The 22017-nt window shown below is 41.6% G+C and overlaps 1 protein-coding gene across 1 annotated transcript in view; it reads left to right on the top strand.

Moving 5' to 3' along the window:
* EFHC2 (EF-hand domain containing 2) overlaps positions 1-22017 on the top strand; it is a 53815-nt gene that overhangs the window by 15136 nt on the left and 16662 nt on the right. Inside the window, exons 4-9 of the mRNA XM_083498447.1 lie at positions 4755-4978; positions 11974-12225; positions 13885-13995; positions 14294-14432; positions 18529-18694; positions 20325-20467. Coding sequence (XP_083354573.1) covers positions 4755-4978; positions 11974-12225; positions 13885-13995; positions 14294-14432; positions 18529-18694; positions 20325-20467 — 1035 coding nt within the window. The remainder of the gene's footprint in view (positions 1-4754; positions 4979-11973; positions 12226-13884; positions 13996-14293; positions 14433-18528; positions 18695-20324; positions 20468-22017) is intronic.

Below are 22017 nucleotides of genomic sequence, written 5' to 3'. Positions count from 1 at the left end.
CTGGATGCTTAGTGTTTCCCATTTCCTGAGGTGAATTCAGGAGGAGCCTACTTGTGTTTTGCATAACTAGTTGGTCAATGGTTTTGCCTACGTTGTGGTGTTTATAGTCTAGTGGCAGTGAGTTCCATGGATGCTGTGTAGATGGTAGACGGTTTGCTCCAACAGCAGTCTAGTAATGGTGGTTAGCCTGAAGTCAGTTTCCTGCAGAGTTGAAAGCAGGAGTGTTTCGTATCCCTCTGGAGCAGTATGGGATGCAAGTGTGCAAGCTGTGCAGTCAAGTTTTGAGTACAGTGCCCATAGCTGTTAAATCTCCAGGAACATAGGGAGTGATGTCTGTTATTTACAGAGGGGGTTCTTGCTCTGTGCCAGTAGAGTGGACCCGATATTCTGGGAGGAGAATTCCCAGAAGGGGAGCAATTTTCTCTGTGATCATTCTTCTTAGGCTAATGAAGAAGCCAAGAGGTGTTCATCTCTTTTCCCAAAAGGCAGAGTCCATTTTCTCCCAAAGCTGAAGGGAGGAGGGAAGTCAGAGAGAAAGAGATGAAAAGGTGGTGTTCTGTGTATCACAAGTTTCTATGTATTGTTGTAGCCTGGAGGGGGCTGGAACATGTTTTTGTTATTTGTAGTTACAGTGGCACCTCAGGTTAAGAACTTAATTCATTCTGGAGGTCTGTTCTTAACCTGAAACTGTTCTTAACCTGAGGTACTACTTTAGCTAATGGGGCCTCCCGCTGCTGCTGCACAGCCGGAGCACGATTTCTCTTCTCATCCTGAAGCAAAGTTCTTAACCCAAGGTACTATTTCTGGGTTAGCAGAGTCTGTAACCTGAAACATCTGTAACATGAAGTGTCTGTAACCCGCGGTACCACTGTACTGTCTTAAGTGGTCATCCTCAAGACCCGAGGAGCTGAAGTGCTTTGTATAAAGTGACTGGTCCTGCTTGCCTGACTGGGAGTCAGTGTCTAGTATGGTGTTTCAGTTTGGCGATTCCTTGGTGTGGTGGACATCCAGGAAGCAAACTGATTGCTGCTGGTGTGTAACCAAATCTTAGTTTTTCAGAGACATGCTGAATTGGTTAAAATGTTGGGGTTTTGCAGTGCATGATGTGTAAGTACTCCTTACATGGTCATGGTCTCTATTGTTTCTGTAAAAATGAGAGGGGGTGTTGATATTCTCTCTCCCTCCCTCCCTCTCTCTCTCTCTCTCTCTCTCTCTCTGTGTGTGTGTGTGAGAATCATTTGTTCCAGAAACAGAAGAAGTTTCAAGAAGCAGCAGAAGGCTGAGATTGTTTCATCTGTGCAAGGACAGTTTCTGTGGGAACTGTTCTTTGGGCAGGTGCAGTGTGACAGGAAATGCTGATAACAATGATTCTGTGTAACTTGTTGTGAGTCTCTTGCTTGCGCCTTGCGGTGAGAGAAGCAGAGAGAAAGTCTTGGACTCTTGTTGGACTCTAAGCATGCCTTGACCACGGCAGTGGTGAATGCCTGTATATATTTGCTACCAATACACTTTTATGCCTGTCAAGTATACCTTCTACACTTGACTGAATCGTTCTGGTGTCCATGAGTGTTTATTGCTTACTTCAACCCTGAAGACACTTCCAAGGAAGGAGCTGCATTGAGATGTAACTCTGCTGAGTATGGGTACAGGCACACACAGGCAGCGAAAGTGATGCCGGACCCAGTCCTTCTAAATCATCCACCAGAGCTTGATGAATTGATCCAACAATCACGAAGTCTAGCGTCCCAAAATCCTTTTTCCGAGCACATGTAAAAGAAACAAAAGAAGTGTGGAATTCACCAATAAATGCTATCAAATATCTTGTATAGCGTCTGCCCCATGACTAACTGTTCTAAGGCACTGTCATTTAGTGTCTCTAGAATATTTACCACTCTGTCCTGACTGGAACACACATGTACCCAGTCTATGTGAGGGTAATTGAAGTCACCTGTTACTGCAGCATTTCCTCTTTTGGATGCCTCCCTGATTTCATTCTCCATCTCAATATCACTCTGAGCATTTTGGTCAAGGGGTGATAGCACACCACCAGTAGTAAATTAATCTTGGGGGGCTGCATCACCAACCACAGTGATTTTATGGAGGAGTCTTCCCCTTTGGGGATTTTTAGCTTGTTGGACTCTATATTGTCTTTTGATGTACAGAACAACACTTATTGCCTGTATGTCCTCTTCCTGTAGAGTTTGTATCCACAGACAAGATGTCCCACCATTCTCTTCATTCCACCACTATATAAAAACTGTATGCTAAGACCAAGCATTCCAGTTCATCCATCTTGGCTTGGAGGCTTCTAGCATTAGCATATATACACTTACATATAGTATATCTCTCCAAATGTCTTCGGTGCTTGCGTTTTAGGCTATTGAGCTTTGGCCTCTCTGAATTGCTAACACATGCCCTGTAATCTGAATGCCTAGTTCTATCCCTCCGCCATTTAAACTATCATAAAGTTTTCCATCTTCTTTCTAAACCACACCCTCCTCAGCTCTTGTTGGCTTTCCCCCTGCAAGCAGTTTAAAAGCTGCCCTGCCACCTTTGTGATTATTCACTGTGTTCTGCATATTTTCTCATTATTCCGAAACCTTTGTCTCTGTTATGTACTGAAGTTCTCACCCTGGGCCAGCAGGGGGATACTGTAGATAGTTATGCAAATGAAGGATCGAAAGTGACGTTCAGTGATTGGATAGTTTGTATGCAAATGAAGGATCGAAAAGTGACATTCAGTGATTGGATAGTTTTAGAAACTTGCAACAGTTATGCTGTTCTAACAGAGGCTGTCCCTGACCGATATGATTTTTGGAAGAGTACAAAACCCACACGGAGATACCAGTTTTTAATCTGCTTGTGAAAATCATCAGAGATCGCAAAGAAAGGAATACACGATAACAACAAGAAGAGAAAAGAAGTAACAAAGGACTATCCGGATCAAACTGGATAGAACTGACTAATTAAAGCAGGAAGATAATTGATGCCTGTTTTGGACTCGTGCGGAGCTTGATGTATGGGTACCCTCAACAAAATTTAAAATCTGGCTGTATAATTTGGAATTAATGTGATATGGATAATGTGATGTGATTGGCCTGTTAATAAAAATTATTTGGGGAAAAAAACAGTTATGCTGTTCTGGAGCTCTATATAAGCAGGCTGACTGAGCTCCTCAGTTCAGTTCTGTTCCAGTTTACAAATAAAGAGCTGCTTTGGAAGAATCGCTGTGTCATCTGATATGTTCATCCACAACTTAATAGTCTCCTTGGCAAAAACCGTGAAAGCTTTGTTTTGATATTATTATCAATTTTAAGTGTTGGAGGTTTATAGAAAAAATTAATGGATAGTTCCCCCTGACAAGCGAGAGGGCCTTTTCAGTTAAGCTCCTCATCTATAGAATGCTCTTCCCAGTGAAGTCCACCCAGCACCTTGGCTGACATATTTTTGGTGCCAAATTTAAAAAATCACATTTTCCCCTGTGGATTTTGATGGACTGTGATAATGATGTCATTATCACAGTATGCTGTGAAAGCTTCCAGTGGCTTTTATAGAGTGGGATTGCTTTGTATAATTTTTCTGAATTGGCATGTGTTTTTGTATGAATGTGTCAATAGTACTGTAATGTGTTTATGTTTTTAGTTTTTAAATATGCTGTATGTTGCTGGAGTCCAAATAAATAAATAAATGCTCCTAAATACTCTTAAAAAATTATAACTTTCATAATCATTATGATGACTTATTCCCCATGTTGACTCTCTTCTCTGCCAGTGGCCTGAATCTCCTCCCCACTCACTGCAGTGCTAATATTTCAGACATAGGGCCACTTTTTCAGGGCTTGGAGTTATTCAAATATCAAGCTGTAAAACCACTTCTAGTTGCATGTGGATGGTTGCATTTTATCTATGTGTGTATTCAGTTATTGGATTTATAACACACCTTTCTACTCTTAAAAGGCAGCTCACAATACTATCTGAAAAATTCAGTTTAAATGCAGTTTAAAATCAAACTACACATTTACAAGCTAAACTAAAAACATAGCACAGCACCACTGTACATCAGGCAGATTAAGCACTCTGGCAGAAGGCAAACCAAATGGTTGCCTAAATGAAAACTTATTAACTTGGTGATAGAATGTCATAGGAGGTGGGGCCAGATGAGTCTCTTGAGGCAGGGAGTTCCACTGACCAGGAGCAGCTACAGAGAATGTAAAAGAAACACGCTGCACAAAGAAAAACAGCATGTTAATAATGAACCTAGGCTAAATCCTCTGATATGTTAATTTTATATGTTTTTTTCTTTTTTTAAGATGGAGAAGTATTTAAATATGTGATACTGTTTGAATTTTCTGATGAAGCCTGAAAGAGATTCAGCAATTGATTCTGTCAAATGTATAAACTGGTCCAGTGATTTTGGGAGTTAGAATTAATTTCTTTTATTTGGCTGTGACTACTGTTAGCTTTTGGTTCACAGTTCATTTCTTAGGAATGCAGACTGATAGATTTCAGTAAAAGTACATATTTATAATATGTTGGAATACAAGTATTAAGAGAATATCATTTTTTCTTATCTCTTTAAAGTGCTATAACTTTATTATTTTTTAAAAACTGTTTTGTTTTCTGCTTTTAGAATTATTATTCTTTTGGGGGTCTCAATTTTTCATATCAGTAACAGTATTTTCTATATCAAGTAACTTTAGTGTAATGTTAGAGGTTGGAATATATGATATTAACTGCATTTCCTCTTCAATACAGGAACAATTCTTCGGCGTCATCGGGTTCCACTTCCGCCTCCTAACGAAGATCAGTTCTATACTGTAGATAATTTCAACATCGATACAGAGCTAATCTTTTATGGTCGAAGATATAGGATTATAGACTGTGATCAATTCACCAAAAACTTTTTGAGGAAAATGGGAGTCAGATTGAACTGTCCAGTAAAGTGTCCAGATGATCCCTATACCAAAGAACGTCAGAAGGTTAGCTCTAGCAGTGCTGGTTCAGTACATGCTTGGTTGCATTGCCCAAATAATCGGAATGTTTTTTTATAGCATGCTTATGATAAAACCCCTTCTCGTACAAGTGACAGGATGCTGTCAGCGGCTCCAGGCTGGTTGCCCAGGAAAGTATAAGGACAAGGAAAAGCTTCTTACCTTACCATTCTTTTTTATTTCAATCTTTACAGAGAGAGGCTATAGAACCCAGTCTCTTGGATAATGTTGTTGTCCTGAGTGAATCTCTACCCCCTGTCTCTCCCACTTTCTCATTCATCATTCTCATCGTCTTCTCTATGGGTGCTGCTACATGCCCTCTGTCTTTGAGCTCTTTGCTTTCCTACTTTTAAGGCTTGCCAGGTTCTGGGAGGTGGAGGGTCTGGAATAACAGCATGTCAGCTGGGTATTTTTCTGGATCTCCCATAATTTCCCAGCTTTCCCCCTCATCTGCCTCTGAGCTGCTACAGTGGTACCTCTAGTTATGGACTTAATTTGTTCTGGAGGTCCGTTCTTAACCTGAAACTATTCTTAACTAGAGGCGTGTTTTCGCTAATGGGGGCTCTTGCTGCCGTTCTGATCCTGGGGCAAAGTTCTCAACTCGAGGTAACTCTTCCAGGTTAGTGGAGTTTGTAACCTGAAGCCTTTGTAAGGCGTTTGTAACTCGAGGTACCACTGTACTTCCCTCAAACCCCTGTTGTAAATCTGTACTCTCTTCCTCCTCCTTGCAAGGGCCAGGATGGGGAGGTGGTCTCCATCATTCCTCCTCTGCCCAGTCCCTGACACCAGGGGATTTCAAATGCAGAGTTGTTAACATTGTGAATTTATTTTATTTTAGAAGAAAAACAAATCCAGAATGTGCCGGTTAAGGTAAAAAGCTTATCTGAACTGGCCACATAATGTAATAATTGCACAATCCCATGCCTATTTATTCAGACGTTAGATCCATTGTATTCAATGGAGCTTACGCCTCCCAGGAAGCAGTAAGTAGTATGGTGGGGCAGAGCTGCAGAGCCACCCTCCTGACACCATCGTCACTGCTACTGGAGGGTACTGGGATGGGGTAGGATGGCAGTGGAGTTGAGTGAGCCGCTGAATTGAGTCTACCAGTGCATCCATGCAGCCCTGGCCTCAGCATCATCTAGGCAAGCTACAGTGATGCTTGTGCTGAGAAGGCTCTGCCCCATCACACAGGCCACTGCTGATCCCAGATAACTGTGCATAAGATTTCAGCCTAAAACTGTTGAGTATATTTCTCGACTTGAATTCTGTTCTCTTCATAATGGAGAGCAGAAGATGGAAGCAAAATAGCACACAATTTGTGTCTGCATAGTGTTATATTTACCATTGATGTAAAATCCAGTGTTTTCAATACATCCGGTGATGAATCAGTCTGTTAAAATCTGGTTTCCTTCTTTCATTTTGCTTTGTGCATAGCGTACTACTGTAATCGGTAGACATTAGTGGCTATTGTGAAATCCGGTGCATTTATGTAGTATACTGCTGTCATATGTAAATAAATATTGAACAGCAGATTAGTGAAAACTGTAAAAGTAGAAAAGAAAATGCTTATAATTATTTTTTAACACTGCAGCTCTGTGTACGTACCTGGGAATAAACTCCATTGAACACAATGAGGCTTCCTTCTGAGTTGAACTTCACAATCTTGTACAGTACATGTTATGTGAAATTGTTTTTCTTTGAATTTATTTATTTAAAATGTATATACCATATTCCATGCTATGAACCTGTCATCCAAAATGGTGTTTAATGAACAGTAAACCCAAAGCTCCCTGAAAAAGCAATATGATTTGTTACTTTAATCAATTTATTGCTCTGGTCAAAGGCACACACACACAGACCCTATTCCCCATCTTTTTGAGACCTTTCAACGAATGATCAAAAAGGTTTTTGCAGTTTATTATTTAAGCTCCCCAGAGCCTTTGCAGAACTGGTTATGTATACAGATCAGTGCTATTTGAGCTGAAAATCTTGATTAATTCAGTAATAAATGTGACTAGTTGACATATAGGTGTTCTCATCTCATGTTCGCATAAATACCATTTGCAGAAGAGAAGGAGAGCAGACACAGGGATGTGCTCTCTTTCTAGTAGAGATGAATTCTAAAAAAATAATCTTGAATGTTTACTGATGTCTAATGCCTGCTTGTCTATAATACCATTATATGGCAAGGGTAGCCTTGTCAGATAAACAGTCATTTAGACTATAGTAACCCATATGGTTGAACTGATGGAGATTTAATGTGGGCTCATAAGATCTGGATTCATTGGCCTTAAGTGCTGGAGAAATGATGGGCTGTTGGCAGGATGGTGGGGCTAAGAGACTGGAGCTCTAGGTAGGCAATGAGGCTAAGGAGGGGACACTGAATAAGGAGGGGACACAGGAGGTAGGGAACTGAAAGACAGTCCAGTGGCAGAGTGGGTAAAGGGATGAGGACCTAGTAGGCGACCCTTGGCCTTAGAAGCAGAAACCTTAGGGAAAGATGGATGGAAGCAAAAGGGGGTTGCAGTAAGGGGGGCCCCAAGGAAATGAGGTTGCTGAAAGATCCCATCCAGTTCCCAGGGATAGGAATTGTTGTGTTCTGTTCACATGGGATAGAGTAGGGATTGAAGAATAAGAAATCTAGGGAGATGAGTGAGATTAAAGGTGCAAGTCAAGTAGCTGAAGGAAGAATGGGCTGATAAGCACAATACGAAAAAAGGAGAGATGAGGAAAGGTCGCATGTCATGGCTGAAAACCACTCATTTCACAAATGCACTAGTTTATCCTGCAGGATACCTGTAAGGAATCCGACGGCCTGTGAAACTGAGGGAAAGGATACCTAAATTCCGTGGATTGGAGTATGGGACTAAAGATGGAGCCTGAAGGGGAAATAAAAAGGAATTTAGCAAGCAGACACCAAAGGAAGAACAATGATGATGAAAAGGGTGAAGAGGGACATAGGAAATGGGTGTCAAGGGAAGAGGAGTAAGAGATAATGGAGTGGAGGAAAAAGGAGATTGGAACAGGAGAAAGTTCAGGATACAGAGCTGAAGTAATGGGAAGTGAGATATTGTTGAGAGGAGGAGGGAAAGAGATTCTTTGGTAACAGCTAGACAACACATGGTTGGGAAAATTGAACAATTTATGAAGAGGTACATATAGAAGCAGAGAGCTAAGGAAATAATTGTGGGGAAATGGGTTGTAGAGACGCGGGCAAGAAGCAGCTGGAATTTTTCCTACTGTTTCTGCAACTCGCTTGTGACCAAAGGTTGAGTAGCTGTGATGTCAGAGAATATTCTCATATATTCTTATTCCTGAGTGGACAGATTAAGTCATGGAATGTTGAAAATCAGGGTAGCATCCGCCAGGAAAAGTAGATAGTCATTGAGTGTTGTGGGAAAGCATACCTAGGTTCTAGGGTGCAAAAACCAGAAAGGCAGTATAAAGTTGTTATGAAGATGCGAGCTAGATTTTACTTACTGATGCAAAATTAGCTGCTGAGTGTAGGCCTTCAGGTCTCTAAAATAAATTTAAAAATTGCAAAAAAGCCCCCAGTATATGAAACTTTTGCTTTGTCCATCTATATATCCCTTGTAGTACAATTCCAATTCAATTGTTTTCCTGCTGATCCCATTGAATGTTTTTGGTAGACACTTTGTTTTGCTGAATGAGGGTGTAATGTATTCATAGCAAGTTTGTTTTAAAGCCTTGGAGAGAAACATGGTGATAAATAAATACTCCAGAGAGAGCTTAAGTAGAATAAATCTCCTGATCTGTCATATATTGGCCAAGCTTAACCTGCCTTCTACATTTTACTGATGACCTTCAGTGTCATTTGTCAGAAACCTAGCTGTAGTCTAAAACATTAGCATGAACATGCACAATTATTATAGTTCCAATTTGTAATATATTTTGGGATGGCAACAATCTAACTTTTGAATGGCAACCTTCTGAATGGCAAATTCTTTTGTGATCCTAGTTTAAGCATATTGATACTAGTAACGTTTAGATGCATTTAAAGCCACTTTCTGTGGTATTGTTTGTCCCGTCTTATGCCAGCATTACAGTTCTTTTGCAGGATGACATGAGGCAAAAGGAATCAGAAACTGTAGGAAGAGGGTGGTGATCCTTTGTCCTTTGCGAACTGCAAATTTTGATAAATAAACAAAAATCTTTTGCACTGCAAATGACAATAAATATTGCCTTAATTGGATTACAGTGCAATCTCCTGTATGTCTCTTTACTTCTGAGTAAGACATGTAGGTAGTTATTAGTAGACATGTATGGAATTGCATTGTTAATCTTCCTCCCTTATCCGTTCCTCTGTCTCTAAAAGGAATTGTGATGGAACTGTTTTTAGTTGAACTGCATATAACAACTGCTAGGGAAGCTATATTTCTATTTATATTGCCATTGTTATTTATTTACCATACTTGGTGTTTTAGCTGGCATGTAAAATAACTGACTGGGAATGTATATCTTAAGCCCAGCTAAATCGGGCAAATCTAACTGTGATCTATTCTCCAGGAGGACTGCTGCGTCAGTCCATGGCAGATTTAGAGAATTGTTCATCTCTCTGTTGTTATAATAATGCACTGTAGAATATAACTCCTTCAACAGTATATTTCACTGATAAGTGAGTGGCGCCTGTAGTATCTTTTAGCTCTGTGTGTTGGCATTTACACTCCACTTTTCTTGAAAACTAAACTTAAAGCTGTTATCAATAAAACAGGCCAGTTACAAAGAACAATCCCCCTGAAAGACAACATAAAAATTAGCCACAGAAGAAAGACATGAAAAGCATAGTAGTAGTCAATAACACTGATGTGGTGTGTTGTTTAGAGTGTTAGACTAGGATCTGGGAGGCTCATATTCAAATCCCCATTTCACCATGATGCTCACTGGGTGAACTTGTCCCAGTGATCATCTCTCAGCCTAAACTACCTTACAGAGTTGTTAGGAGGATGAAATGGGGTGGGGGTAAAAGCCATGCATCATGCCAACTTGAAGGGAAAAATGGAGATGTACATGTAGCAATGAACAACGAAATAAACACATAATGGGAAACTTGCTCTGTGTGTCCCCACCAAATGAAGTGAAGGAAAGGGTCTTCTCAATGGTGGCACCCTAGATTCACCTTCTTTATGGGTTGTCCCCCCCCACCAAGTGAACACCTACCATATTGTTACTTTTTATGTCTTGATCTCTTTGTATCTTGTGAAATATTTGTTTAACAACAGCAATATCGGTTTGTTATGGTCATCTATAATACAAGGTATAATGATTTGTCTGTCTGTGAAATTCAGAGTCCCTGCACTCTGTATACTCATTCCCTTTAGCAGCAGCATGTACTTTTAGGTCCCCAGGCCCTGTGAGAAACTTTCCTCAGAGTACTGACATCTTCTAGGTTATTACTTGCATCATGCTTTTATTCCATCTTTCCTTCAAGGAGCATAGGCTGGTTGACCTGGAATTTGTCCCACTTTTGCTTCACGACAACTTTGTGCAGTGGGTTAGAGTTAGACAGAGAGATAGTGACTTGTCCAAGGCCACCCACTAAGTTTCATGGCTGAGCAAAAAGATTTCAGTTCAGCTCCTCCTGGCCAAAGTCCAGAGCTCTTATTTACTACACTGCTTTGGCTATTAGCCTGCTATATCCACAGCTCTCCTACCACTTACGTCCTTCCCAACTAAACTAAATTCTCTCTTTCCTCACAGCTGTTGCATTAGTTTTTAATGTTTTATGATGATTACTTTTCGAGTTTGCAACATCAAGGCAGATTAACCAGTGGCTGGGACCCATGTGTTGATAGGGAGGCAAAAAGATCTCCTTTTCCATCCCTTCTTATCTTGGATCCCTGCTTCCTTCTCCACTCCTTTCCCAGTCTTCCTCTTGCCCCTTCTGCATTTTGCTTCTGTGATGTCACAATATCAGCAGTAAGTGTTCTAAAGAAATTAGAAGGTGGAGGTAGTTCTCTTTGCTTTGTGCTTCCTTCACTCTTCCTTTCCTCTGCCCCCGATTCACCCAGGTTTATTTCATTGTAATTTGCAGGTAAAAGTTCAGCCTTCTCAAAGTACACAAGCTTATTCTGATGCTACTCGTACAATGCCTAGGGCAGGGGTAGGCAATGTGGTAACCTTCAGGTGTTTTGGATTACAACTCTCATCCCTGGTGTTGACCATGCTGGCTGAGGCTGATGGGAGTTGTAGTCCACAGCTTCTGGAGGGCACCACATGGACTTCCCATAGGCTGTTTTGTCTCATCACTAGGATGTTCCAGCTCTGGACATGAACAATTTCTTCTTCACATATTTTCTTTCCCAGCCCTTCCACCCACCACTCCTGACTCTCCTTTGTCCTTATCTCTGCCATCTCCATATCATACTCTCCCTGATCTAACAAGTTAAGTTAATAATTTTAAAGAATACTAACAGGTCCCCTTTGAGAACAGAAACACCCCCCAGTTGATTAATAAGGACTGAACAGTTTAGTTTATTGTTTAGTATTGTTTTATATGGGGAGGACAAACTTCAGGAAGAAAAAAAGCCATACCTTTTACCCCTTCCACAGGTAATTACATAGATAAAAATAAAAAGTCGCCTGGTGGTAAGGTAGTCATAGAAGTATTGCTATTTACTGAGGGTTTTCAGTTTTATAAATTGGTGTTAAAAGTGGATTTCAAGTACCTCACTTTACGGAAACTGTTTTAATGGTGAAAGTGCTATTCAGATGCTTGTTTACATTGAGCATATATTCTACCTGCTCTAACCCAATTGACATATACCCCAGCATTGTGAAAATCCTGAATGACTTGTCACAAGGGGCAACAGAGAGTGGGCGTTCCTGACTCTAACCCTTGTGGCTCCTGTAAGGAATACATTTTTAAAAGCTGCTGAAATGTTTAGAAATAATGCTTATTATGAAAACTAGATGTTTCTGTACATAAGAAAAGCTTTCACCTCTTCTCTCCTGACCTGCAGTTGATAGATAGTATGAAACCTTTACGTCCATATGAGCGCTTTGATACACTTCAACAATTTCTGGAGCATGACGGACACGTTTTACGTTTTTATGGCGTTTGGGATGACACTGAAAGCATGTTTGGGGATGTCCGAGAAGTGGTGCTACATTATTTTTTGGCCGATGACACCATTGAAATAAAAGAAGTGATACCACTGAATTCAGGTCGGGATGCTGTGCCTTTATTCCTCAATAGGAAGAAGCTACCCAAGGTAAATTATATATATATATATATATCTGAAAACTATGGGTGGTAGTCATTATTCATTTGTTTCCTAAGATGACTGGGGTGTATTAGGTGCCAACTACCCACCTGTGGTCCATGTTCTATTCATTTCCATGGGAGAAGAACATGAGAAGAGCGGTGCTGAATCAGGCCAAAGGTCCATTGGGTCCAGCACCCTGCTATCCATAGTGACTAATCAGTTGCCCTGAGTAAAAGTCAAGACCACTTTTGCAGGGAGGCTAAGAGTTTCCCCCCATGTTGGAAAGTTCAGTGGTAGAGCATCTACTTTACATGCAGAAAGTCCTAGGTTCAATCCCCAGCATCTCTGAGTAGACCTGGTAGGGACCCCTGCCTGAAATCCTGGAGAGGAACTGCTAGTCACTATTTATAGTACTGAGGTGGGTGGACCAATGATTTGACTCAGTATAAGGTAGTTTCTAATCTGTTCCCAGAGGTGGACTTAGGGGAGCGAGACTGGTTTGGTTGCACTGGGTGCAGGGTCTTCGGGGCACTGCAGGAGGAGCCTCTGCTATGATGTAGAATGGGATGCAAGTGGTGACACTAAATTTTGACTTTGCGCAAAACTCTTAGTGGCTTAATTCATAATTCAGAAATATCCTTTATGACCTGTTAGTTCTGCATAGCAACAGCCGCAGATCTCACCCATCTCTTCCTTTATCATGCTTGGCCTTTGATGTCAGTGGTAATACCATAGTGGATTCAGAAGCTCACGTATATCATTATATTCAGCATGGCCAGGGCCTGGTCTGAAGGCACTTGAGGCTCCCACCTTGCTTATTTTAAACAGGTTTAGCTCTATTCACTACCTGGATAGGTAAGGTAAAGGTAAAGGACCCCTGGACTCTGGGGTTGCGGAGCTCATCTCGCTTTTCAGGCCAAGGGAGCAGGCGTTTGTCTGCAGACAGTTTTTCTGAGTCATGTGGCCAGCATGACTAAGCCGCTTCTGGCGCAACGGAACACTGTGACGGAAACCAGAGCGCACGGAAACGCCATTTACCTTCCCACTGCAGCGGTACCTATTTATCTACCTGTACTGGCGTGCTTTTGAACTGCTAGGTTGGCAGGAGCTGGGACAGAGCAACGGGAGCTCACCCTGTCGCGGGGATTTGAATCTCCGACCTTCTGATTGGCAAGCCCATGAGGCTCAGTGGTTTAGAAGGGGAAACCACATTATGCCACCTTAGGTTGTAAGAGAAAGCAGAAATGTAAGAAAATAAATAAGATAATATAAATATAAGAAAATATAGAAATGTATAATATAAATATATAAAAATAAAATATATAGAAATATAAGAAATATATAGAAATATAAGGAAATAAATAAGATAATAGTGATATGGAATAAGAGTGCAGATCATAGCTCAGTGGTATATGTGTTTCAGGCAGAAGGTTTCAAGTTCACTTTCTTGCATCTCCAGCTGAAAGTATCAGTGGCAGGTGATGCAAAAGACCTCTGCTTGAGTAGGCAGTGCTGTGCCAGGTGGACAGGTAGCCTGACCTGGCATTAGGTGACCTCCTCGTATTTTGTAGAGCCTCAGGTACCAGATAACGCAGGATATTCTCTTACGTTGCCCTGATAGTTACAGATATTAACAGCCTATTCCTCTCCCTCCTTGGCCCCCAGTATGGTCCAATTGGACTGTACCAGCCTGGTACAATCACAGATCGGACAGTCCTGAATGTGTTTGGAGGATTAGTAGGAAATAAAGGCCGTTACATTCTGGACAATCGTAAGGTAAGCTAGTTTCTGTAATTATACTTTACAGAATGCAACTTCATTTTTTTCTGATCTCTACGTATGTGCTATGTGAAGCAAGGAAGATTCCTTTTAAAAAAAAATGCACACCACAAAATCCAGTGTTTCTGTTTCTGTATTATAGCATTTGTTGGAATGAAGGTGGTGGTGGTGGTGAAATAAAACATTTTGTTATACTCACCTCTTTTATGTTATGCCAAGTTTCCACTCCCCCAAAAAGCTTTCATTTCAATGTGAGATTCATATAGACTTTTGTATTTTTCCTTCCTATTGCTAGACAGGAGCAGTGCACCAGGAATTTTATAAAGACTGTGACCTGAGCATAGGGTCAGTAATCAATGTTTGGGGAAGAAAGATAGTTCTCTGCGATTGTGATGAATTTACCAAAGAATATTATAGGACAAAGTATGGAGTCAGTAAGTAACAGTACTGATACTTTTATGTACTAATTTTGAACTGTGGATTTACATGGAGTGGCTATTTTTTTTTGGGGGGGGAGCGTCTTTTTGGGGGGGTAAAAATATTTTTGAGTAGTTTTGTATTCTTAGGACAGGTTTAGGTTTGAAATATACGTAAACAATATATTTATTAAGAAACAAAAATGTAGATTATGCCCAGTGAAGGAATAATGGAATTCCTGCAGTTTTGGCTGCCTTAGTTGCTTCAGCAAATGAAACAGCTCCACTTGTACAATGCAGATATGGGTCCACCATTTAAACGGATGGAGAAGACCTTACTAGTCTTACCATTGATGATACCAGCTGCTAGATTAGAACAGAAGGGTGCTATCCAGAACATTAAAAGCAGTGAGTGGTATTCAACAACATTTTACTCAGACATATGGAAATGAATGGACCTAACTTGGTCATGTCCATTTATTTCAGTGACTCTACTTTGTGTAAAACTTAGTTGAATTCCACTCAGTGGTATTACATTTCTTTCATTGGAATCTGGACCAGTTCCTTGTATTGAGGCACTGTACTGAGTAATAACATACACAGAGAGAATTTGGACCAACAAAGCGTTTTAAAATATGCTAGGGGGAAAAATATTAATTATGTTGAACTGACTGTGTGTTTTAGGGATCATAGCCACCTCATACATTATTTCCTGTGGTGACCAAGTTTTTAACGGCTCACATGAGGACTGTTTGTGTGAGCCAGAGTAACAGGAGGAAAGAAGAGAGCTTGAAAGATGGACTTTCTTGGTCTCACAAGCGCCCGCCAGAGTTTCTTGCTCTGCGGAACAGTTGTACATATATGACCTATTTTTCATTTACCACCCCCCTTGGCAATTCTCTAACCTGATTGCTACTCTCAACCATCTCTTTACGCCAGGCATTTGTGACTGATCTGAGCAAGCTTACATATTTATGACTTCTGTTCTGAACGAAGCCTTTTGTGGGCAGACAGCAGTTCATGTGCCCTTCACACTTGCTGTCGGCCACACCACACACATAGGGCCTGCCCCGATCGATAGCTTTGAAACAACATAAAAATTAGTTTTAATGATAATGTGTACGTCCCTGCCCTGGGGGACCATTTGGCGAAGGGTGGATCATAAATGTATGCAACAAGAAATAAATAACTCGTTGGGGACAGGAGGAAGAGCAGAATCTGCACTGTGCTCACCTCTGGACAGATTATGTCAGGGTACAAAAGATATTATGTAAATAGCCAGTTACATAATTAGCCCACCACGGGGTTATGGGAAGGGGCCATAGCTCAGTTTTAGAGCACCTGGTTTGCCTGCGGAAGGTTCCAGGTTTAACCTCTGTCATCTCTAGTTAAAAGGTCAGTTAGAAGGTGATGGGAAAGTCCTCTGCCAGTCAAAGAAGACAATACTGGGCTAGATTACAAATAGCATAAGGCAGCTTCCTATGCACCTTCATGATTAGAGGCTTCTAGTGAATTCCAGGTGACAGGGGAAACCTCTGGAACACAACTGAACTCTAGGCAGATGTTATTACATTTCCCCACAAAATCTGGGGCTGCGTGGATTCCCCCCGAGGCATAATTTCCCAACAACTCTATTTTTAATGCACTATAAATTGGAGTAATCTTTTAAAGCCAATGTTTATGTATTTGCATGTGATGGATATATTGGAAGTTTTGCTTTGTTTTTTTGGCAAAATGCCATGCATTATCTCTCTGACAAGAAATTACTTGAGTTCAAAAACGAAAATTTCTCCACTCACCAAAAGACGACAGATGTGTTCAGCACAGAGATATATATTAACTAATCTTTTTAAAGCTGTTCTCTGTCACATTCTTTTAAAAACATCACTGCTTAGAGAAAATAACAAGTTGATTGTACTATTGTGAAATCCTAATTATCACAGATTGCACTAAATCTACTGGCATTTCTGTTGTCTTTTGCTGCTATATTTTCATTACTTTAGAAAATGTCAGGGTAACTTTACAGTTTGAGGGGGAAAAATATTTCTCTGCTGACTTCACCCCTAATCAGTTTCTGAATATATTGCTGATTGGAACTACAGTTCTAAACATAATTCCTTGAATGTAAGTCTCATTGAAATCAATGGAACTTACTTCCGAGTAAATATAGTTAAATCTGCATATAATGCAGTTTTTCTTATGCAGTAATTTTACCTAGATTGCTCCTATCTATTTGTGGTAAATTATTTATATACATAAGTTTCGACATTGATTACTTAGGCGAGGAAGTAGATGACATACTGGACCACATCAGCGAGGCCGGGGGGGGGGGGGTCTTGTCGTCTGGACAGCCCAGGACCTCCACACACTCTGCCCAGGTTTGCGCCCTGGAGAGAAACCTTCAGTGCTGCCAAAGCAGCAAAAACAATGTGGGAGGCAGCGGTTATGAGTTACAGGTCTCTGCAGCCACAGTGGGTGCTGTGATACTCCAGCGGTTTGACTTTGCCGCTGGAGGTGCACTGCATTGTCTTTTGAGACAGATGGGTGCCGACAAGTGTAAATAAGTATCTCCTGATGTCTGCTCTGAATCTTCCAACACTAAGTTTCACTGTCCACGAGTTCTAATATTACGAGGGAGGGAGAAAATCTGTCTCTGTAACCACACCATGCATGATTTTATTCATCTCTGTATTAGGAGGAATGTGCACTAAAATGCATATGAAGTTTGGGGAGCACTTTAATAATAATAAAAAGCATAAACTGATGTGGAAGTCTGGGCATACTGCACTTAAGACTGAAAAATGAAAATAGCAGATTCATCCAGTTAAAGTTCAGCCCTTTTAATTATCATTGAATGCAGTTGGAGATTTAAGCATCACCCTAAATAATTCAGATAGGTAGTACTAAAAGGTTGTTAACTTTTACTAGGGTTTATACCTCCTTGTCTCTAACATTGCCCCAGTGTTTCTACCTGGAATCCTTCAGCTAAAGGCAATCTGCGGCTGCTTTGGGGGAAGGCTTTTGTCACTACCCACCTCCCGAGCAAGCAAAGTGGCAAAAATGTTCCTGGGGGAGGAAAGCAGCTTCTCTTAATTCAGGGCCCATTGAACAATATATTCCTATCTCAGACTGAAGCCAGGGTAGTCCGTGAATTGCCTGGTAGGAGGAAAGTAAGCTGTTCCCCAGTCCATCCACTTTTTTGGCCTCCTTTGGGACGCCATTTCAACATGCAAGTTCTCTTTAGTGCATCCACTAGCGTTGCACTAGATGGCACTGTTGGTATGCAAGAGAGATTGTAATCAGAGTCATATTTGTTATGCAAGCCCTGAAACCCAGAGGCACCAGGCTACCCATACACTGGAAAACGCTACATTTCTTTCTTCTCAAAGGACACATGCCCACCATTACTTTCTAATTCTGCACACGCATCCTTCTCAGATCTGGTTGTTGTTTTTTTTCCAACCGCCATGTGTGGATGTCTGCCCATGATTATTATTTTTAAACAGCAAAAATGTACTGATATAAACCAAGTGAACTCAATGGAAATGAATTGGCTTAACCCCCAAATAGTTTTATTTAACCCGGCAGTCACTATGTAAAAGGTTGGGTGCTCCCATGCAAGTTATACATTGTTGACTATGGTAATGATGTCAACGAGTAAATTATGTTTATGAGATGAGTGCAGATCAATTCACCGGGATTAAGGCAGCATTTAAGAAAAGAACACAGAGTGGAAAAGACAGGTTTGAAAAGGCTGAGCCCATTGCAAAGATAAGAAGGACTTTTGTTTGTTGGCAGTCTCCCAAGGCTCACGGAAACATTTCGGTTTTTCCCATCCATAGAGAGAAGTTGACAGAAAGCAGAGAAAAATATCAATCACAGTATGCTCCCAGAGGAAACAACTTGAAAAATATTTTCAAAATTGGGCTTTCCTGTTTAGGGGAAACATTTGCTTTTCTAAAGTGCACACGTTATTCTTCAGTAATATATCTGCCAAAAGGGGAGAACAATTTTGTTTCCTTAGATTGAGAACTCCTATATTGAAATGCAGTGCCATTCTTAACATATTCAGGAACTGAACAGTGAAATGTTAGTTGCCAATTTTGTGTTACAGAGGACTTTACTCCAATTCCGTACAAAGCGCCACCTCCTCCGAAAGTAGAAAGAAAGTTCCCACCGTATCATGGATTTGGCTCTGAAGAGGACTCCCTTTGCTCCTGCACGGGCTTGCTTCCCAAACCACCCCAAAAAGACTTCAAGAAATTCATGGAAAAAGACAGGTATCTGAGCAAAAGCAGTATTTGGAACCTACCCCTCCCCTCAATTCCTGAAATGGAAAGTGAGAGGGGGAGGGAAATTACCATTAAACGTTTTTATGTCAACCGATTTTACAAAAGGGCTTTGTAATATTCATAATTCTTATGAGTCAAGCAGATAATAGATTTTCAGAATTTAGAGTCTGTGTTCCTACCATACATGCCTGTTTTCATTAATCTCAAAGGCTTAGCTCTAAAAGAGATAACAAGAACCACAATAGTGACACACTAGGGTCCAGTATGTAATGGGGGAGAGATGCTGTCCTCTCCTTCCTTTGTTTTCCCATTTACTTTTCCTGTTTCCACTGTCTAATCACATGCTGTGCTGCCTAGTGATGCTTTATCAGTTTTGTAAGGGATTCTGGGTTTTGTTAAACTTTTTTTGGAATCAGTGCTTCTGTGTTACTATGGTTTGCTTGGGAGTTTTTATTAGCAGAATGATGGAGGGAGAGCCCAGACATATCCGCTTACCCCCTTTTTGGTGGTGCGGTAGCTTTGTGGGATGGCCAGTGCCTCCCCTCCTGCTGACGATGCAGGGCTGGGTGTCGGGGTCTGATCCCTGCCGGAGCACGAGCTTCAGCTCCCATTCCTGGCTTGAAATCCTGCTCTGTGTCAGCCTGCCAAATTGGCCAATGGTGCGAAGGGCTAGGCTCTCAGGGGGCAGGCTCTCGGGAACAATCAGGCTTCCCTCAGGCCTTCTCCTGAGGGATTTAAAATAGCTCACACCAGCCCCCGATGCCCAGCTCTTCTTTGTGGGATCACAATTGCTGGGCTTTGTTGGCTCAAGCTCAGTGCAAGACCTGGGGGATTTTCAGCCTTGGTTGGGGGGGGGGTTGTACCCTCACCTTCCCCTCCAGAAATAGGATATCCCGTTAAAGGGATCCGTGATGGAGTTGCTTCTGACCATTTGCCCAGACGGGGGACTTGGGCCTCAGCACTCTTAGAGGCGGGGATCCCCCTATTTGATGTAAGTCATAGGAATCCCTGCTGCTGGGTTGATCCTGATGTCATTTCTGGTAGGCAGCCCAGAAAAAAATGCATACCCAATGTCTATGTCAAACCACTTCATCTGTAGGCAATAAAGTCGTGGCCTGGTTTGATCCCATTCAACTGTATGGTCTCCTTTATTAGTAGCTCACCTGAGCAGGGGCGGCGGGTAGTGTGTGGTCGTGTCCTGCCAAGTAACTCCAGATCCATAAAATCATGTGTTTCTTGTCTGGTGTGGTTATTGGAGTGCCATTTACAATTTATTGTTTTAGTTTGTAAAATTGTATGCTGCTTTTTTAATCAGCTACCTCACAGAGTGAACACTTTGTAGAATGTAAACAGCTTCTGATATTTTGCTACTGCTTAAGCTTAGGTTGGCTATTCCGCCCCACCCCCAAACAAAAATGTGTTTGGAAACACAAAAACAAACTCATTAAAGGCAAAACCTGGGCATGGGTAATGGCAATCTTCTCAGTGGTTCAAACTGATGTAAAAGTTGACCAAAGACTGTTAACTTTTTAATTGTTTTACTAAACAAATGGCAGGATTTCTCCATGTAAAGGAAAAGGAGACAAATCTTGAATTAGTACCTCTTCTGCTATTACAGGCAAGGCCTCGAAAGTAATTTACTGCGATTTCTTGCACAATTTATTACTACTGATCCCATTGACAAAGACCGGAAGTTCATTGTTTCTTATTATCTGAGTGATGACACCATTCAAGTGTTTGAGCCTCCCCAGCGAAATACAGGTGAGAGAGCAGATTCAGTTCTAGGTAATTCTAGTGAAAAGGGCAGAGGGCCTTAGCTATTTATTTATATTAAAGGATCACAACCTTCGTCACTTGGGTGGAAATAAATGCGAGAAATAACTCATGCAGGGACACACAAGGCACACACATTTGAAGGCAAACAGACCTGTTGCGTTAGAAATGGTAGCACTATCCCAGGATTACCTACCCCTAGCAGAGCTGTATTGGAACCAGCTAGTGCCAGCATAACAATGGATCATGCAGAGACACAGTGGTCAAACTCCTTTGAGGATGAAGGCTTGAATGTGCAGGAATCTTTAAACATTTGCTTATTTCTAAAAACCCAAATTGTTGTAGCATGTTTGCATGCCCCGGACACATAGGTTACTATTCAGTCTTGTCTACAAGCCTACAAAAGTCCCTGCCCTGCAGATTAATGTTTTGCTAGTCTGTTGGGGGCTAGCAGAGGAAAAAAGGAGGGCGTTTCTATGATGAGGAGATATCCTATGGCTAGCAGGCAAATCCTTAAATACAAGGCTGTGTAAAATCACAACTTCATAGGCTGCATGTCCTCTGGTTAGTATCTGGGTGGTATGTAATTGTGGTAGCTGCCTCCTCCAATTTGGTCATACCCCCCCCCCCAATTTGTTCTGATACAGGTGTTAATCACCAATAAAAGCTCCTGCTGTCTCTGGCCATAAACTGCGTAACTGGATAGAGATATCTAAACTGAAACCCACCATTTTCCACGGTAGCAAAAGAGTACTTGATTTTGTATGGGCATTTAATATGCAGTACGCTGTATGGGGGGCAGGGGAAAGCAAATTTAGGTGCACTTTCCTGATGCTTCAGTAATGTATTGGTGGTCTGAGAATTTAATGCAGTTTAGCTTTTAAGGAGATTACGCGATGCAACTGCAATTCCCAGGCCTAAATGGATCGCAGGTGGTAGAGTCTGTTGGATTTGGATGATGGTTCATTGTTGGTACCGTAGGTGGGGCAGGGGGATGGAAGGGGATTATACCCTTTTCTCTCCCAGTGTTTATGATAATTATCTGGTGCACTTTGTGGCCCCTTTTGCCTCAGAGGCAGCTGTGCATATTTTTCAAGATGGGGGTACTGCCTGCGGTTGGGTAGGTTGGGTAGTTTGCTGGTGTGTGAAGGCTAGGGTGAAGGCTCCATTGGCAATGAAAATGGCAATCCTAAGGGATGTGTGAGCTGGCTTCTGGCTTTTTCTAGACTCCTGTGCTTGGCTGACCAGATCCTTCTGGGAAGCCTGAAAGTGGGACCTGAACACAATACTCCTCTCCCCAACTTGTGATTCCCAGCAATTGGTGTTCAGAGACATTTACTGCCATTGGATAGCCCGGGGATTGGGAGCCAGTGCCCCTCTAGCTGTCACTGGACTCCAACTCCCATCAGCCCCAGGCAGCATGGCCATTGGTTGGGGATGACGGGAGTTCAGACTAAGACCAACATATGGAAGGCCACAAATTCCCCATCTGTGATAACAGCTGATAAGACTAGTAGCCATTCTTTCTTCAACTAGTG

Source organism: Podarcis liolepis (genome assembly GCF_965112155.1).
Source record: "Podarcis liolepis genome assembly, chromosome: 4".
Classification (NCBI taxonomy): Eukaryota; Metazoa; Chordata; class Lepidosauria; order Squamata; family Lacertidae; genus Podarcis; species Podarcis liolepis.
The sequence above is the reverse complement of the archived record's forward strand: the minus strand, read 5'-3'. Positions and strand labels throughout refer to the sequence as shown.